Below are 16139 nucleotides of genomic sequence, written 5' to 3' on the forward strand. Positions count from 1 at the left end.
CCAAAATGAGCCAAACAGATGGACCTGTTTAAAGAAAAAGATAACATTAGTTTATTGATGACTTTTCTGTAACTTTAATATTTTACTGTACATAATATTTTTAGGTTCAGGAGCTCAAAGATTTGTTAAATATTTATTTATACTTGTACTTTATAAAAATGCACCTAAGATTAAGTTAATTACTTAAATTGGTAACAAGTACTTCAATAAAGTTTGCCTAACTTCATTTATTTAAGTTTCCAACCTATAAACTTAATAAATTAAGTAAATCAATTGGATTCAATTACTTGTTACCGATTAAAGCAATACATTTAAGTTGGAGCTGCATTTTCCCTTTAGAGTGTCCTATTATATCAAAGTTGCATTTTTTTGTCAGGACTAAGAGGTAAAGTAATTGACTGTCTCCTTGCCCACACTATGATGTTTAACTGTTGGAGGGACAGTTGTTGGTTCAACACACAGGGTGTTATTTTCTTTATACACCCATTCAGCTATTGGTTTCCCATTGATGGTACAGTTAATGAATATGAAGCCAAGAATCAAACAGGATTATATGTCATGTAGGATCTTAATCATCAACTATTTTATTGTATTTTTTCTCACTCACCACAATCAGGAATGTTGATCTCGTTGGAGGATGAACTGACTTGATTCCTGACTGAGCAGAAAAGATGCCCTGATATATACGGTTTTAGAACGATGATGTCAGTCTGATGATTTCCAGAGAGGAGTTCAGAGTCTGTCAGTGTTTTTCCATCCAGAGTCCAGCTGTACTGAAGACTGTCCCCTTCAGAGAGACAGGACACCTTGATCTGTCCCTGGGACAAACATTGATGGACCTGCTGGACAGAACACACAGGAGCTGAGAGAGAAAAACACATTGATTAGATTAAATGTCTTCTTTACCTTTTGGTAGAAAACTGGAGAAATACAGAATTTATACTGAAGGCTGTTATAAGATGTTTGGATTTAGAATCAGTACAATGATTAACACAACATTTAAAGTGGTGGAACCAATACAAAAAGTATAAAATGTAAAAAGGTAGAAGGTAAACAGGGAATTACCTTGAACACAGAGCTGCACAGTTCTAGATCCTATTTCCTTTCCATCTTTACCAAACATTCTAAGTTCATATTCACCGCTGTCACTCATCTTCAGGTCATTGATCCTAAATGATCCATTATTTGAATAAAAGACAATTTTTCCATCTTTATAGCTTCGCATATGTGAAACTATAAACCTATAATATACACTGCCATTCTTTTTCAAATCAACACGGCGTAATTGTGAGAAGTCGTTCTCCAGTGGAAGCTCCACTGATCCTCCCAAAGCTCCATAATACTGAGCTCCATCTTGTCGGCCATCACAGGAAACAGCTGCACCTTAAAGAATAATATTAATCATTATCTTCAAGGAAAATAAATACCGTACTTAATCCTGAACAACATCACGGGCTTATTTGTCCACTATGTCTGTATTGTGCAACATCACAGTGACTTTAACTGTTTAATGTTCAACAGCTGAGCATGAAACACAGCTGTGATGGAAAAACAGCAAAGAGCTTCAAGCAGCAGCACTTTATCTTAAAACAGAATAAGATAGGGATTTAAAGAATTGTATTTATTTATTTCAGATTGAGAATCTGTTTCTGTGCCCAAAACTCACGTTATAAAAAAAACAAAAAAAAACCCTCTAGTAAATCAAACAAAAGGTTCTGCTGAGCTCTTTTCTGCTACATGGAGAGAAAAAATACACCTTTCTTTATATCTGATTACGAAAAAATAAACAGATACAACAATTAATTTTTAAATAAATGTGATTAAAATAAAATGAACAGCCTCAACATTTCAACACATGATTATTACTCCTAGAAATATTTAATATAATGTTCAATTGATTTTTTATTAAAGCTAAATATTTTAACTTAAACTTTACATGAAATGGAAGAGGATGAAAAAAGTAAAATTAAATTTGAAAAACATTTATGGCTTTTAAGTAAAGTACATTCTACTCATAAAATAATAATTTAAAAACAGAAAATCAAACTAGCCTTAATGATCTAATCTTATTAGACAAGTTTGGAACATTTACTTTTTATTTTTCTGTATTTTTCCCTACAAGAAGATTAATTTTAGCCTAGTAAACTAGCCGTACCCACCAGCGGCCAAAAAAATTTTTTCCTGCAAGTGGTCTAGCCTTGATCAATGAGTCAGGCCCTACAACTGGCAGGCCAATCATTACGCAGAGATGTGTTTTGAATTTTTGGATGCAAAGCGGCCGGGGTTTTAAGGGCGTGACGACAAAGCTGCGCGACACTGGAGAAAGCACAACAAGGAAGATGGCAACAACTATTGAACAGTAGCATGCAATGCAGCAGCAGCAGCTTTCAATGGAGCGCACCATTGAAGGCTATAAATTTCTGTTGCTGTTGTTCAATAAAAGTACGTTTTAAGACCATTTGAGGCGAGAATATTATACTTTAAAGCATCACTATATAGTCTATTTACCGATTTAATGTGTAATTAAAAAAAGAAAATTGAAAAAAATCCAAAGTTGAGAGGACCGCTGCTAATGGCAGCCAGGGCTAACCGCAGCCCGTCTGCAGCGGCTGTTTGAAGGACCGTTAGCTCTGATGGCGATTTTTGACTCAGCTTTGGAATCAGTTTTGGAAGGATTAGCCTTGGGGTTTACATTGAAACGTGAGCAGGAAGAAATATTTCTTTATTTTTTTCAAACAATTTAAGCTGTACTCATTAAATAATAATAAAGAAAGCAAATCAGACTAGCCTGAATGGTCATTGGACATTTCAATCCTATTAGAAGTTTGGATTTTGTTTATATAATTATTATTATCCTTTTATTTTTAGTTTCATATATTTTTCCCTGAAAGAATTTTAGTTTACAAAACTTTCAAAGTTTAACAGAAACTAAAAAATTTATATTTTAAAACATATTATTTAAATGGAAAGGAACGAATGTGGTGCTCGGTGAAAATAAAAACCTCACCATGAGAGACTCGGAGCAACATCAGTAAGACTCCAACGACGGCCTTCATCTCTGCTCTCTGGTTCACTCAGCTTCCCTCAGATGCAGGATTATTTTATCCAGAATTTAATGTTTGTATTTAGCTCTAAACAGCTTGCAGAGTTTCCTGTTAGTGATCTGAGGAGAACTTCTAAATACGCTGACCAAATAAAGAGCTGTAATGTTCATGTTTTTAACCTCATTGAGAGGAAGAAAGGAAGTGATAGGAGTCTAACTTCCCCTTTTAATCAACAGTAGAGTCTTAGAGTCGATTCTTTGCTGGACATTTTTAAACAGGTTAGAAGATAAGTGTTATAATATGCTTTTATAGTGAAGGAGTTGCATTTATGAAATTATTAAAATGCATTTTAAATATCAATTTATGTAATCAAAAATATATTAGGGCACAAAAATGTAAAATACATAGTAGCAGTATTTAAAAAAAATATGCTGAATGCAATGGACTGGTGACCTGTCCAGGGTGTACACCAGCACCCCTCGCGACCCCACTTGGGACAAGTGTGTCACATAACGTATGGATGGATGGATGGATGCTATAAGGTTTGATTATTTACAAAGATTACACTTAAACACAAAATGAGGTAAATGAAGCATTTTGTAAAAATTAAGATTTTTGAAAACACTATGGGCCGGATTTATCAAGATCCGATTTTGCGTGCAGTAATTTGCGCTTGCAAACTGGAATTTTGCGCGAGGGGCTGAACCATGGTTTGCGGGTGATTTAACAAGAGCGATTGCGTAACTGGTGGCAGGTGCAAATCTGTTGGAGACACCCTATTTAAATGATGGTTTTGCGTGTTTTGCGGTTTGCGGCAAAGTAGTTTGTAGTTTGTATAAACTAGTGCATTAAAAAATTTTTATCTTACAGTGACACCCCCTCCAAAAAAAAAAAAAAATGTATATATATATATATATATATACACTTTGGCAACCTTTATTCCCTAAGAGGTGGTATGTGGCTGAATTTCTACTTCACTGCAGTAAAAAAAAAAACAGGTGTTTTGTATTGGCCTGTAGAAAAATGCTCATACCAAATGGCTCACAAGAAGTGACTGTGGAAGTGATTACTGCGCGTACGCATCCCCGTAGCATTGGCATGTTGCTCCACAGGCGCAAGGGGGAGGTCGGGGTTCTCCGATAGGGCGTCAGGGCGACATGGCATTTAGAACGTCAGACAGCACTTCTGAAAAACGAGATTGGGAGATCCCAGACGCAAAAAAGTGCAATATTGCAAGGAGTTTTGTGATATCTGGTATTGCGTGGGTCCTCCTTGTGGCTGGCTCCAAATCCATTCGGAGTTCCCCCAACAGCTCCAAAATGGCAATGCTGGATAAACGATATGTTTTGATGATCGTTTCCTCGTTCATTCCAAAAATATTCACACTGAGTGAAAAAATGCGTTCTCTGCGTCTCCTTGCTTCATTCCGATGTCTCCTTCTTGCGACAATAACCGCTGCCATGTGTGCGCAATTACGCATACAGACCATTTGCACCTTCTTTTGAAACGTGTTAAATATAGAGTCAGATACCGTTAGCAAAATTGCTTTCAGGTTTGATAAATCACTTTGCGAGTGCTAAATTAATATATTTACATGTTCTCCTCCCACAAGACGCACTTTTGCGTGTAAACGCCCCATATTGCATATTCATTGCAGAAAAAGTACTAAATGGATAAGAGGCGCTATTTAGCACGTTTTAAAGACCAAATCCTTTTAGCACGCAACATCAGTTTGTACATTTTTTAGCGTGCGCAGTGAAATAGCTGACGTTTTTATACACGCAAACCTTTGATAGATCCGGCCCTATGATTTTGTAGTTTTCTGCATCAGATAACTGAAATTCTGCTGTATAAAACTGTAAACATAAACAAGGAGGTTAAATGCTGGGGCATCTTTCATTAAAGTGACTTGGTTTGGAAGCTAGGGGCCCATCCGACGAAGCGAGCTCAATATAGTGGGATTTTTTCCAGTCTATCCATTTTACCCAATCCACAACAAAGGTAATCTGGATCAGTGGTACCACAAAGCTGGTTGTCAAGTTGCTAACTATATTTGGTTTTGACTAATCTTGAATCTGTTAAACGAATAAAGGGGTGGGTTCACAGTTGCAGACCAACCACGATCATGAGTGTAGAATTTAAAGCACCATATTTCTCCTGTGATGAAAAGAAACTCATTTTTTAATGAAATATGAAGAGAAAAAACTCTCAATGAAAAGTCAAACATGATGGCAGAATAAGAAATACATAAAAGGACATGTCAAAGGTTTGGTGACTGTGTAAATGAGCAAGTTATGTACACATCAGGGAAATTTAACAAAGCCTGCATCCCAATTACTATACTGCATATTAATTGGATGGTCCTCTGGTTAGTGGGCAGTGTGAGGGCGTTTTCTAGTTTTTCTATTTTGTTTGTTTGTTTGTTCATTGTTGGTTTACTGTTGTTGAGATTTGTGATGACTGGTGAATACCAGTGACACCCGGTATTCACCGGGGTCATGTCGACTCAAGGAGTTGGGAATGTGGGTCTGGAGAAGCTCACATATCGACACAGAGTTAAACTTTTTGCCTGGTTTTAATTGCTCCGTGCAGGATTGCAGTTTAGCAATTGGAGAAATTGTTGGCTATTAAAGCATGGAATCTTTTTCCAGAATAAATAATGAGTCGTCATCTTTCTGGATAGGACGGACAAAGTCAGCGTGGTTGTAGAGTAAGATACGCTCATTCAGAACACCTTTGTTCAGCTGGTGCTGCTAGTTTGTACAGCAAAAAAGATCTTCTTATTCCAAGTTCCTCCGTTCATTAGTGATGAAAGTCTACAAAGAGAACTGGTGAGGCCAGGGCAGCTAATGTCACGGATTAAACTGATCCCTAAATCACAGCACCTTAAACATGTTGTTTCCTTTAGAAGCCAGGTCTTTATGGTTTTATTTAGCAGACTGTATAAAGCTCTATTATGCTCACTTAACTAGCAAAGACACTCAACATATGTAAAGTAAATATGCATCAAATGTTGAACATGTTTGCATGCCCACATGCACTGCAGTAACTAGTTTAGCTGTATAAGTTACAGCTAATACAGCTATTTCAGAAATATTTAGTAACATATCATAAATTACCATCTCTAAGAGGCAGAACTTACAAGTACTTCTCAAAATATTAGGGTATTGTGATAAAGCTCATTATTTTCCATAATGTAATGAGAACACTTGAAAATTCATATATTTTAGATTCATTGCACACTAACTGCAATATTTTAGGTCTTTTAGATTCTTAATACGGATGATTTTGGCATACAGCTCATGAAAACCCCAAACTCCTATCTCACAAAATTACCATATCATGAAAAAGGTCTCTAAAGGAGCTATGCACCTAATCACCTGAATCAACAAATTAACTCTAAACATCTGCAAAAGATTCCTGAGGCCTTTAAAACTCCCAGCCTGGTTCATCACTTAAAACCCCAATCATGGGTAAGACTGCCGACCTGACTGCTGTCCAGAAGGCCATCATTGATACCCTCAAGCAAGAGGGTATGACACAGAAAGAAATTTCTGAACCAATAGGCCGTTCCCAGAGCGCTGTATCAAAGCAAGGCAAGGCAAATATATTTGTATAGCACAAGTCAGTACAAAGACAATGCAAAGTGCTTTACGTGATTCAAATATAGGAAAATAAAACAGAATCACAGCAAGTAGGGGAAAAAAAGGCACCTCAGTGGGAACTCTGTGGGAAGGAAAAAGTGTGGCAGAAAATGCTACACTACGAGAAGAGGTGACCGGACCCTGAGGAAGATTGTGGAGAAGGGCCGATTCCAGACCTTGGGGGACCTGCGGAAGCAGTGGACTAAGTCTGGAGTAGAAACATCAAGAGCCACCGCGCACAGACGTGTGCAGGAAATGGGCTACAGGTGCTGCATTTCCCAGGTCAAGCCCCTTTTGAACCAGAAACAGTGTCAGAGGCACCTGACCTGGGCTACAGAGAAGCAGCGCTGGACTGTTGCTTAGTTCCGCCTGTCATTTGGAAATCAAGGTGCCAGAGTCTGGGGGAAGAGTGGGGAAAAGAAAATGCCAAAAGTCCAGTGTCAAGCACCATCAGTACGTGATGGTCTGGGGTGCCATGTCAGCTGCTGGTGTTGGTCCACTGTGTTTTATGAAGGGCAGGGTCAATGCAGATAGCTATCAGGAGATTTTGGAGCACTTCATTCTTCCATCTGCTGAAAAGCTTTATGGAGATAAAGATTTCATTTTTCAGCACGACCTGGCACCTGCTCACAGTGCCAAAACTCCTGGTAAATGGTTTACTGGCCAATTGGCCTGTCAACTGTCCTGAACAGTCATGGGCCTCCATAACACTTCAGCAGTGCCACAGGCCGATTGCCTCCATGCCACGTCGCCTTGAAGCAGTCATTTCTGCAAAAGGATTCCAGACCAAGTACTGAGTGCATAACATATTGGTCGGATGAAATATGCTAATTTTGTGAGTTTTGGGTTTTCATGAGCTGAATGCCAAAATCATCCGTATTAAGATAATAAAAGACCTGAAATTAGTTAGTGTCCAATGAATCTAAAATATATGAATGTTCAAGTTTTATCATTACATTGTGAAACATAATGAACTTTATCATAATATGCTAATATTTTGAGAAGGACCGGTACTTCAATCATGAGATGATCACACACCACTCTGAAAGTAATCCCACGTGGGCAGTCTCTGTCATTCACTGAGATAGACTGCCCTCTGCTGGTAAACACCAGTAACTGCTGGTACTGACTTCATCTGTGGGAGAACACTGTGCTGAACATCTCCGTGGGTTTTCACCCAATTCTACAGGCTGTGCCAGCACAGAAGATGCATACCCAGATTTTAGAAAACCTTTACCATTATCCCTTTGCCTAAATCAAACACAGCCAAAAGTATTACATTGATTAAGGCCCATTGACCTCACATGCTCTGTTGTAAAAAACTTCCTCAAAGAATTTATCTCTGGCCTCATTGAGGGCTAAATAAATCAACTACAGTTTGCAAATTAAACAGGAAAGTGAGTGGATGATGCCAAGATTTTCAACAAAATAAGATGCAGACTCATATTTTAACTGAGCACTTAGCATCTTATATTAACCTTTCTAATGAGACTGTACAGTGGCTTTTATTTTTTGTTTAAACAGATAGAGTTCAGCAGGAATGGTTTTATGTCTGATTGTATCATTTCTAGCGGTAGTTTACACCAGGGCTATGTCCTTCCACCTCTCTTGTCCATTATTCAAACCCATCCCTGCAGAGCTGGGGGGATAGCCACCTGGTCCACCTGGTCCAGATGATGAACACCATCCATCAATCAGATCCTGTTTTTAAAGCCCCATTAGTCTTGGTGCCCTCTGGGAGGTGCTATCCAGCTACCAGTAGTAGTATAATTTACAAATTTACAAATCAAAGTATATTGATTTGTAAATTATTTTCCCTCAGTTATTAGACTCTTGAATGCCAAAGACTGTGCAAAAAGTTTGTTTTTATGTTGCTTTCAAAGTTTAATTTACCATAACATTTAATTCTATTTACTATCTAGTTTTTGTCACTTTGCTTAAGATGAGAAAGTCATTGTTTGCTTACTGATTTAAATTATATTATTGCGTGTGTCTCTATCCATTTCTTGATTGCAAAGTTAATTGTAGTGTCTGCAGACTTGGGAGGAGAAGGTTGTGCTGTATGAAGGTAGATGCTCAAATAAAAGCAGGGATGTTTAGAAACAAATCTCTTCATATGCTATTCTTTTAAGAGAAGATGATGGGCAAGAGGAGAAGCAGTGGGTTCAATGATAATTTATACAAAAGCTTCTGTTCTGAACCAGGGGCATTTACTTGTGAATAAAGATTGCAAATTAGTGAAATATGTGTCTCCTGGATACCGAGGATACATCGGACCCGTCCTTCAAATCGGGCAAAAGGAAGGATGCATTTTAAGGCCGCGTAACGAGGATTCTTGGAATCCGAACAGACCTCAGTGCCGCACTATGACGTAATCGTCCTTCGAATCTGGCCTTCTAAGGACGCATCCAATGAATTCAAACAGGGCCTCTGTCTCTGAAAGGGGAGTCGTTAAAGTGAATTGTTGTCCTGGATGAATAGGCGGGTCTTCTGTTCCCTGCAAAGGGGTAGTGGTTGCGATGATAGCAGGAAGAGATCAACTCAATTGCTGCAATTTAAATCACAAATTACAAAATGAGTTTCCCATCAGCAGCAAAGTGACCAGTACTTAATAAGAAATAGAATAAATAGTTATATTAATTGAAACTTTAAAAACAACATAAAAACAACCCTTTGTTTTTCTTTTAGGAGCATTTAGGAGTTTAATTACAGAATGAAAAAAATGTCGACATGGATAGCGCCTCCCAGAGGGCATCAAGACTAATGGGTCTTTAAAAACAGGATCTGATTGATGGATGGTGTTCTTAGTTTCTGGAGTAAATGCCTACTCTATAGTAAGTTTTTCAAAATGATGGTCAAGCTATTTTTGTTCTCAACTGAAAAGTTAAAAGATTCTCAGTAAACAAATGATAAGAGATAAAATAGGTTTGGATAAATTAAAAGATTTCAGTTTACGCAGCAGATAAATAAGTTCTTGTCCTTTTTTTGTAATAGCCTCTGTTTCTTTGTCAAAGTTTAGTGAAGGGTTGAATTTTGAGACCAAATACTTATACATGTCCACAACTTCAACTTTTTCACCATGGAGGATACAGCTATCATGTTGTTCTGGAGATTTTTTTTTTTTTTTTTCCTGTAATCAGTTATGAGTTCTTTAGATTTTGTCACATTAAAGTCCAGATCATTTTCTCCAAACCGAGTGAAAACCTTAGACTCTCCTGTGGCCTGATTCATGGTCCTATAAAAGGTTTAGCAGACTGCTGCCATCAAAGAACTGGACCAGGTGGCTATCCCCCCAGCTCTGCAGGGTCGGGTGTGAATAATGTACAAGAGAGGTGGAAGGACATTGCCCTGGTGTAAACTGCTGCTGGAAATTATACATCTGACATAAAAGCATTCCAGCTGAACTCTATCAGTTAAAACAACAATTAAAAGCAACAATAAAATCTGATTAAAATCATTAAAATAAGATGCTAAATGTTCAGTTAATGAACATTTAGCAACATCCACTCACTTTCCTGTTTGCAAACTGTAGTGGATCTATTTAGCCCTCAATTAGGCCAGAGATGAATTCTTTGAGGAAGTTTTTTTTAGAACAGAGCATTTGAGGCTGATGGGCCTTAATCAGTTTAATACTTTTGGCTGTTTGGATTTAGGCAAAGGGATAATGGTGAAGGTTTTCTAAAATCTGTGATTCTATCCTCTGAAAAAGAATGTTCCTGTATTAATCTTTAGTAGAAGCAGTTTGTACTTCTTAGTCAGGCTTTTTAAAATGACTACTGTTTATTTAAGAGGTTCAAAACATGTCAGGTATCCTTAGATATCCGTTACTGTATGGATTCATCTTTATTTTATCCCTTTCAATACAGAGATTAAAGTATATTACAATACACAACATGTTTTCTAAAGAATTAACTCAAAGAAAACAATGAAATTATAGTTTTCTATTTAACCATAAGTAGAAATGAAAGACATGGAGTAAATACAGAGGCATGGTTTAATGATAATGGTAAATTATTATACGCGAACAGACAGAGAAGCATCAAACTACATTCATCTGTACCATATTTTCACGACCATAAGGCGCACCGTACTAAAAGCCGCAGTCTCAGTTATGTGTGCCATTTCTGTATTTAACACACACATAAGGCGCACCGGACTATAGGGCGCGGGTTTTATATACAGGTACATGTCCTCGATTACGATTAAATACCTCTACTGCGTATTCAAAAATAAAGCGGGAGCAAAACTGAGTATGTTTGTGCTTTATTTATGTATTTATTACAAAGTATTAATCAAACCTGGGAGCTGGCCGTGAGACAGACACATCGCTGATGACACAGAGCGCTGTGATCACTCCTCTGAAACAGCTTATTGACGCATAAATTAACTTAAAATGCAAAAATCTGCCGGCAGAATATGTTCGCTTTTATTATCCTGGTGCCTGCAGTTTGGATTATTTAGATGAAAAACACCTACCAGCTGCCGCAGTGAACCGCAAGGAGGAGACCCGGCCAGAGGCTGCCGCCGGTATGTGGAGGTCTGAGCGCCTCCGACTGAACAAATATTAGAAGGCAGGATCGTAATCTGGATGAACTGACTGCAATGATTACGTTTTCAGGTGGACTTTCTCACTTAACATATTAAAACTACTTTATTTCCCACTGATCACAACAAATATAGCTCTAAGGCAAAGAAAGGCTAGAGTAGCTCCGCCCAACGTGCGTCAGACACACTTTTGCACCGCGCAGCCAGAGCAGCAAAGCTGCTTCAGCCGCATGTCAGAACTAACTAGTACAAGCAGCAAAAATGAAGCAGCAGACGCGTGAACGTAGCATTACTTTGAACGGCCAGTTCACACCGATGTCGAGCGGTTGAAGTTCCTGCACCTGCTGCTCAAAACGCGCTGCGGGACCTTTTGCTGCACCTATACGCACGTCAACCATTTACTTTGCATGTAAACTCGCTGCTTCTGCTGCACCTGCTGGGTCCGGTTCACATCGATGTCGAGCGGTTGAACAGCGAGCACAGCGTTCATTTGTTTCACCATGCTTTTCACATCGGCTGTGAGATGGGCACGCATGGAGTCACAGATTAACAGCGATGGTGATGCGTGAAAAAAACCACCTGGTCTCCTTACATACAGCTCCCTCCGCAGCTCTTTTATCATCTCCTCAATGAGGAGATGAGTTCTGCATAAAGTGCATACCTGTTCTTTTATTCACAATCCACGCCCACACTTCCCCCTTTAACGTTCTCATGGTGGTCTCAACAACGTCCGCAGAAACACACATAGGGCGCACCGCACATTTTGAGGGAAAAAAAGACGTTTATATGCAGCTTATAGTCGTGAAAATACGGTAAGCTTTGAACAAATTACTATGGTGTTTCTCTTACAACTATCATTTTGCAATCATAGTGGGATTTGTTTAAGGCGAAGAATTCAGTGGAACCATTAAAACACAGGTCCCTGGATTCTCCATTGTTGGTGAGACATCAGGTTGTTCAGATTTTTCTAATTTCTTTTTCTTCCAAGTGAAATAAAGACAAAGTAGAATTATTGGAAGACTGACAGCAACAGCACACAATCCCAAAATGAGCCAAACAGATGGACCTGTTTAAAGAAAAAGATAACATTAGTTTACTGATGACTTTTCTCTAACTTTAGTTTCTTGCATAATATGTTTAGGTTGAGGAGCTCAAAGATTTGTTAAATATTTATTTATACTTGTACTCTAAAAAATGCACCTGAGATTAAGTTAATTACTTGAATTGGTAACAAGTACTTCAATTAAATTTGGCTAACTTCATTTATTTAAGTTTCCAACCTATAAACCTGATAAATTAAGTAGATCAATTGGATTCCATTACTTGTTACCGATTAAAGCAATACATTTAAGTTGGAGCTGCATTTTCCCTTTAGAGTGTCATATTATACCAAAGTTGCGTATTGTTGTCAGGACTAAGAGGTAAAGTCATTGACTGTGTCTCCTTACCCACACTATGATGTTTAACTGTTGGAGGGACAGTTGTTGGTTCAACACACAGGGTGTTATTTTCTTGATACACCCATTTAGCTATTGTTGTCCCATTGATGGTGCAGTTAATGAATATGAAGCCTAGAAACAAACTGGATTATATGTCATGTAGGGATCTTAATCATCAACTATTTTATCATATTTTTCTCCCTCACCACAGTCAGGAATGTTGATCTCGTTGGAGGATGAACTGACTTGATTCCTGACTGAGCAGAAAAGACGCCCTGATATATACGGTTTTAGAACGATGATGTTAGTCTGATTATTTCCAGAGAGGAGTTCAGAGTCTGTCAGTGTTTTTCCATCCAGAGTCCAGCTGTACTGAGGACTGTCCCCTTCAGAGAGACAGGACACCTTGATCTGTCCCTGGGCCAAACATTGATGGACCAGCTGGACAGAAGACACAGGAGCTGAGAGAGAAAAACACATTGATTAGATTAAATGTCTTCTTTACCTTTTGGTAGAAAACTGGAGAAATACAGAATTTAAACTGAACGCTGTTATAAAATGTTTGTATATAGTGTTAGTATAACGATTTCCACAACATTTAAAGGGGTGGAAGCAAAACAAAGAGCAAAAAATGTAAAAAGGTAAAAGATATACAGTGGATTACCTTGAACACAGAGCTGCATAGTTCTAGATCCTTTATCCTTTCCATCTTTACCAAACATTCTAAGTTCATATTCACCGCTGTCACTCATCTTCAGGTCATTGATCCTAAATGATCCATTATTTGAATAAAAGAGAATTCTTCCCTCTTTCCAGCTTTCTGTTGGTTTGTTGGTCAACCCCCTAAATACACTGATATTCTTTGTTAAATCAACACGGCGTAATTGTGAGACGTCGTTCTCCAGTGGAAGCTCCACTGATCCTCCCAAAGCTCCATAAAACTGAGCTCCATCTTGTCGTCCATCACAGGAAGCAGCTGCACCTTAAAGAATAATATTAATCATTAGCATTTAAAAAAAAAGCAAAATAAAACCTTTACAACATGATGGGTTTCTTGTGTCCTCTGTCACCTTTTTAAAATTAGGCTCTGTGTATTTTTCCAACATCACATTTGCTTTGATCTAACTAAAGGAGCGCTCAGCCCATCACTGAAAATTAATACAGATTACTTTATTTCGCATCAGGGTTTTATTGAGAGAACTAAATAATCTTTTTTAACCAAAAATTTAATAATGGAATTTTAGAAAAATCTGTCTTTCAAAATGCATTTTTGCCAAGCCCAAAAATGAAACAGACTCAATATTTCACTTTGAACTAATTGTGTTTACACTGACACATAATAAATACGAAGCATAGAAACAAACAGGATTATATGTCATGTAGGGATCTTAATCGTCAACTATTTTATTGTATTTTTTCTTACTCACCACAGTCAGGAATGTTGATCTTGTTGGAGGATGAACTGACTTTTCTCTAACTTTAGTTTCTTGCATAAAATGTTTAGGTTGAGGAGCTCAAAGATTTGTTAAATATTTATTTATACTTGTACTCTAAAAAATGCACCTAAGATTAAGTTAATTACTTGAATTGGTAACAAGTACTTCAATAAAGTTTGGCTAACTTCATTTATTTAAGTTTCCAACCTATAAACCTAATAAATTAAGTAGATCAATTGGATTCAATTACTTGTTACCGATTAAAGCAATACATTTAAGTTGGAGCTGCGTTTTCCTTTTAGAGCGTCCTATTATACCAAAGTTGCATATTGTTGTCAGGACTAAGAGTTAAAGTCATTGACTGTGTCTCCTTACCCACACTATGATGTTTACCTGCTGGAGGGACAGTTGTTGGTTCAACACACAGGGTGTTATTTTCTTTATACACCCATTTAGCTATTGTTGTCCCATTGATGGTGCAGTTAATGAATATGAAGCCTAGAAACAAACAGGATTATTTGTCATGTAGGATCATAACCATCAACTAGTTTATCATATTTTTCTCACTCACCACAGTCAGGAATGTTGATCTCGTTGGAGGATGAACTGACTTGATTCCTGACTGAGCAGAAAAGATGCCCTGATATATACGGTTTTAGAACGATGATGTTAGTCTGATTATTTCCAGAGAGGAGTTCAGAGTCTGTCAGTGTTTTTCCATCCAGAGTCCAGCTGTACTGAGGACTGTCCCCTTCAGAGAGACAGGACACCTTGATCTGTCCCTGGGACAAACATTGATGGACCAGCTGGACAGAAGACACGGGAGCTGAGAGAGAAAAACACATTGATTAGATTAAAAGTCTTCTTTACCTTTTGGTAGAAAACTGGAAAAATACAGAATTTAATATTAAAGGCTGTTATAAGATGTTTGGATTTAGAATCAGTACAATGATTACCACAACATTTAAAGTAGTGGAAACAAAACAAAGAGTAGAAAATGTAAAACAGTAGAAGATAAGCAGTGAATTACCTTGAACACAGAGCTGCCCAGTTCTAGATCCTGTTTCCTTTCCATTTTTACCAAACATTCTAAGTTTATATTCACCGCTGTCACTCATCTTCAGGTCGTTGATCCTAAATGATCCATTATTTGAATAAAAGACCATTTTTCCATCTATCCAGCTTTCTGTTGGTTTGTTGGTATACCCCTTAAATACACTGTAGTTCTTTGTTAAATCAACATGGCGTAATTGTGAGACGTCTTTCTCCAGTGGAAGCTCCACTGATCCTCCCAAAGCTCCATAATACTGAGCTCCATCTTGTCGGCCATCACAGGAATCAGCTGCACCTTAAAGAATAATATTAATCATTATCTTCAATCAAAATAAATAACATACTTAATCCTTCTTCATGGGCTTCTTTTGTCCACTGTCACTTATATTTGTGTATTTGTCCAACATCACAGTGACCTAAACCATGTAAACATGAAACACAGCTATGATGGAAAAAAAGGAAATAGCTTCTAGAAACAGCACTTTAACTTAAAACAGAAAAAGTTATATAGTTTAGATAGTTATATACAGAATTTGTATTTATTTATAGAATTGTAATTTCAGATTGAGAATCTGTTTTTGTGCCAAGAACTCACAATATTTTAAAAAAAGAAACCTGTAGTAAATTAAAGGTGCTGCTCAGCTCATTACTGCTACATGGAGAGAGAAAAAAATTCACCTTTCTTTATATCTGATTAGGAAAAAAAATAGATACAACGTTTCATTTTAAATAAATGTGATTTCAAGAAAAAATTCTGAATCTTTCTCAAAAATTCTATATACAGTCAATTAATAAAATGGGCAGCATCAAGATTTCAACAACGGAGTTTTACTCCTAGAAATATTTAATGTAATGTTCAATTGATTTGTATAATGCTAAATATTTTAACTTAAACTTTACAAGAAATGGAAGAGGATGAAAAACTTAACAAGAAATTTGACAAACATATTTTTTCAAACAATTTTAGCTGTACTCATT

At 37.4% G+C, this 16139-nt stretch overlaps 1 protein-coding gene across 1 annotated transcript; it reads right to left on the reverse strand.

Annotated features, from left to right (window-relative positions):
* Window positions 1-599: 599 nt before the first annotated feature.
* On the reverse strand, window positions 600-15477 carry LOC119777934. The gene is made up of 8 exons (XM_038276945.1): window positions 15139-15477; window positions 14680-14934; window positions 14484-14606; window positions 13337-13654; window positions 12879-13133; window positions 12682-12804; window positions 1253-1383; window positions 600-839 (listed from the first exon to the last, which is right to left on the reverse strand). Exons 1-8 carry the CDS (start codon window positions 15272-15274, stop codon window positions 600-602), a joined length of 1581 nt encoding a protein of 526 aa, XP_038132873.1. The 5' UTR covers window positions 15275-15477.
* Between the last annotated feature and the right edge of the window lie 662 nt (window positions 15478-16139).

The sequence above is a fragment of the Cyprinodon tularosa genome, unplaced genomic scaffold (genome assembly GCF_016077235.1).
Source record: "Cyprinodon tularosa strain WSP-4 unplaced genomic scaffold, ASM1607723v1 ctg129, whole genome shotgun sequence".
Lineage (NCBI taxonomy): Eukaryota > Metazoa > Chordata > Actinopteri > Cyprinodontiformes > Cyprinodontidae > Cyprinodon > Cyprinodon tularosa.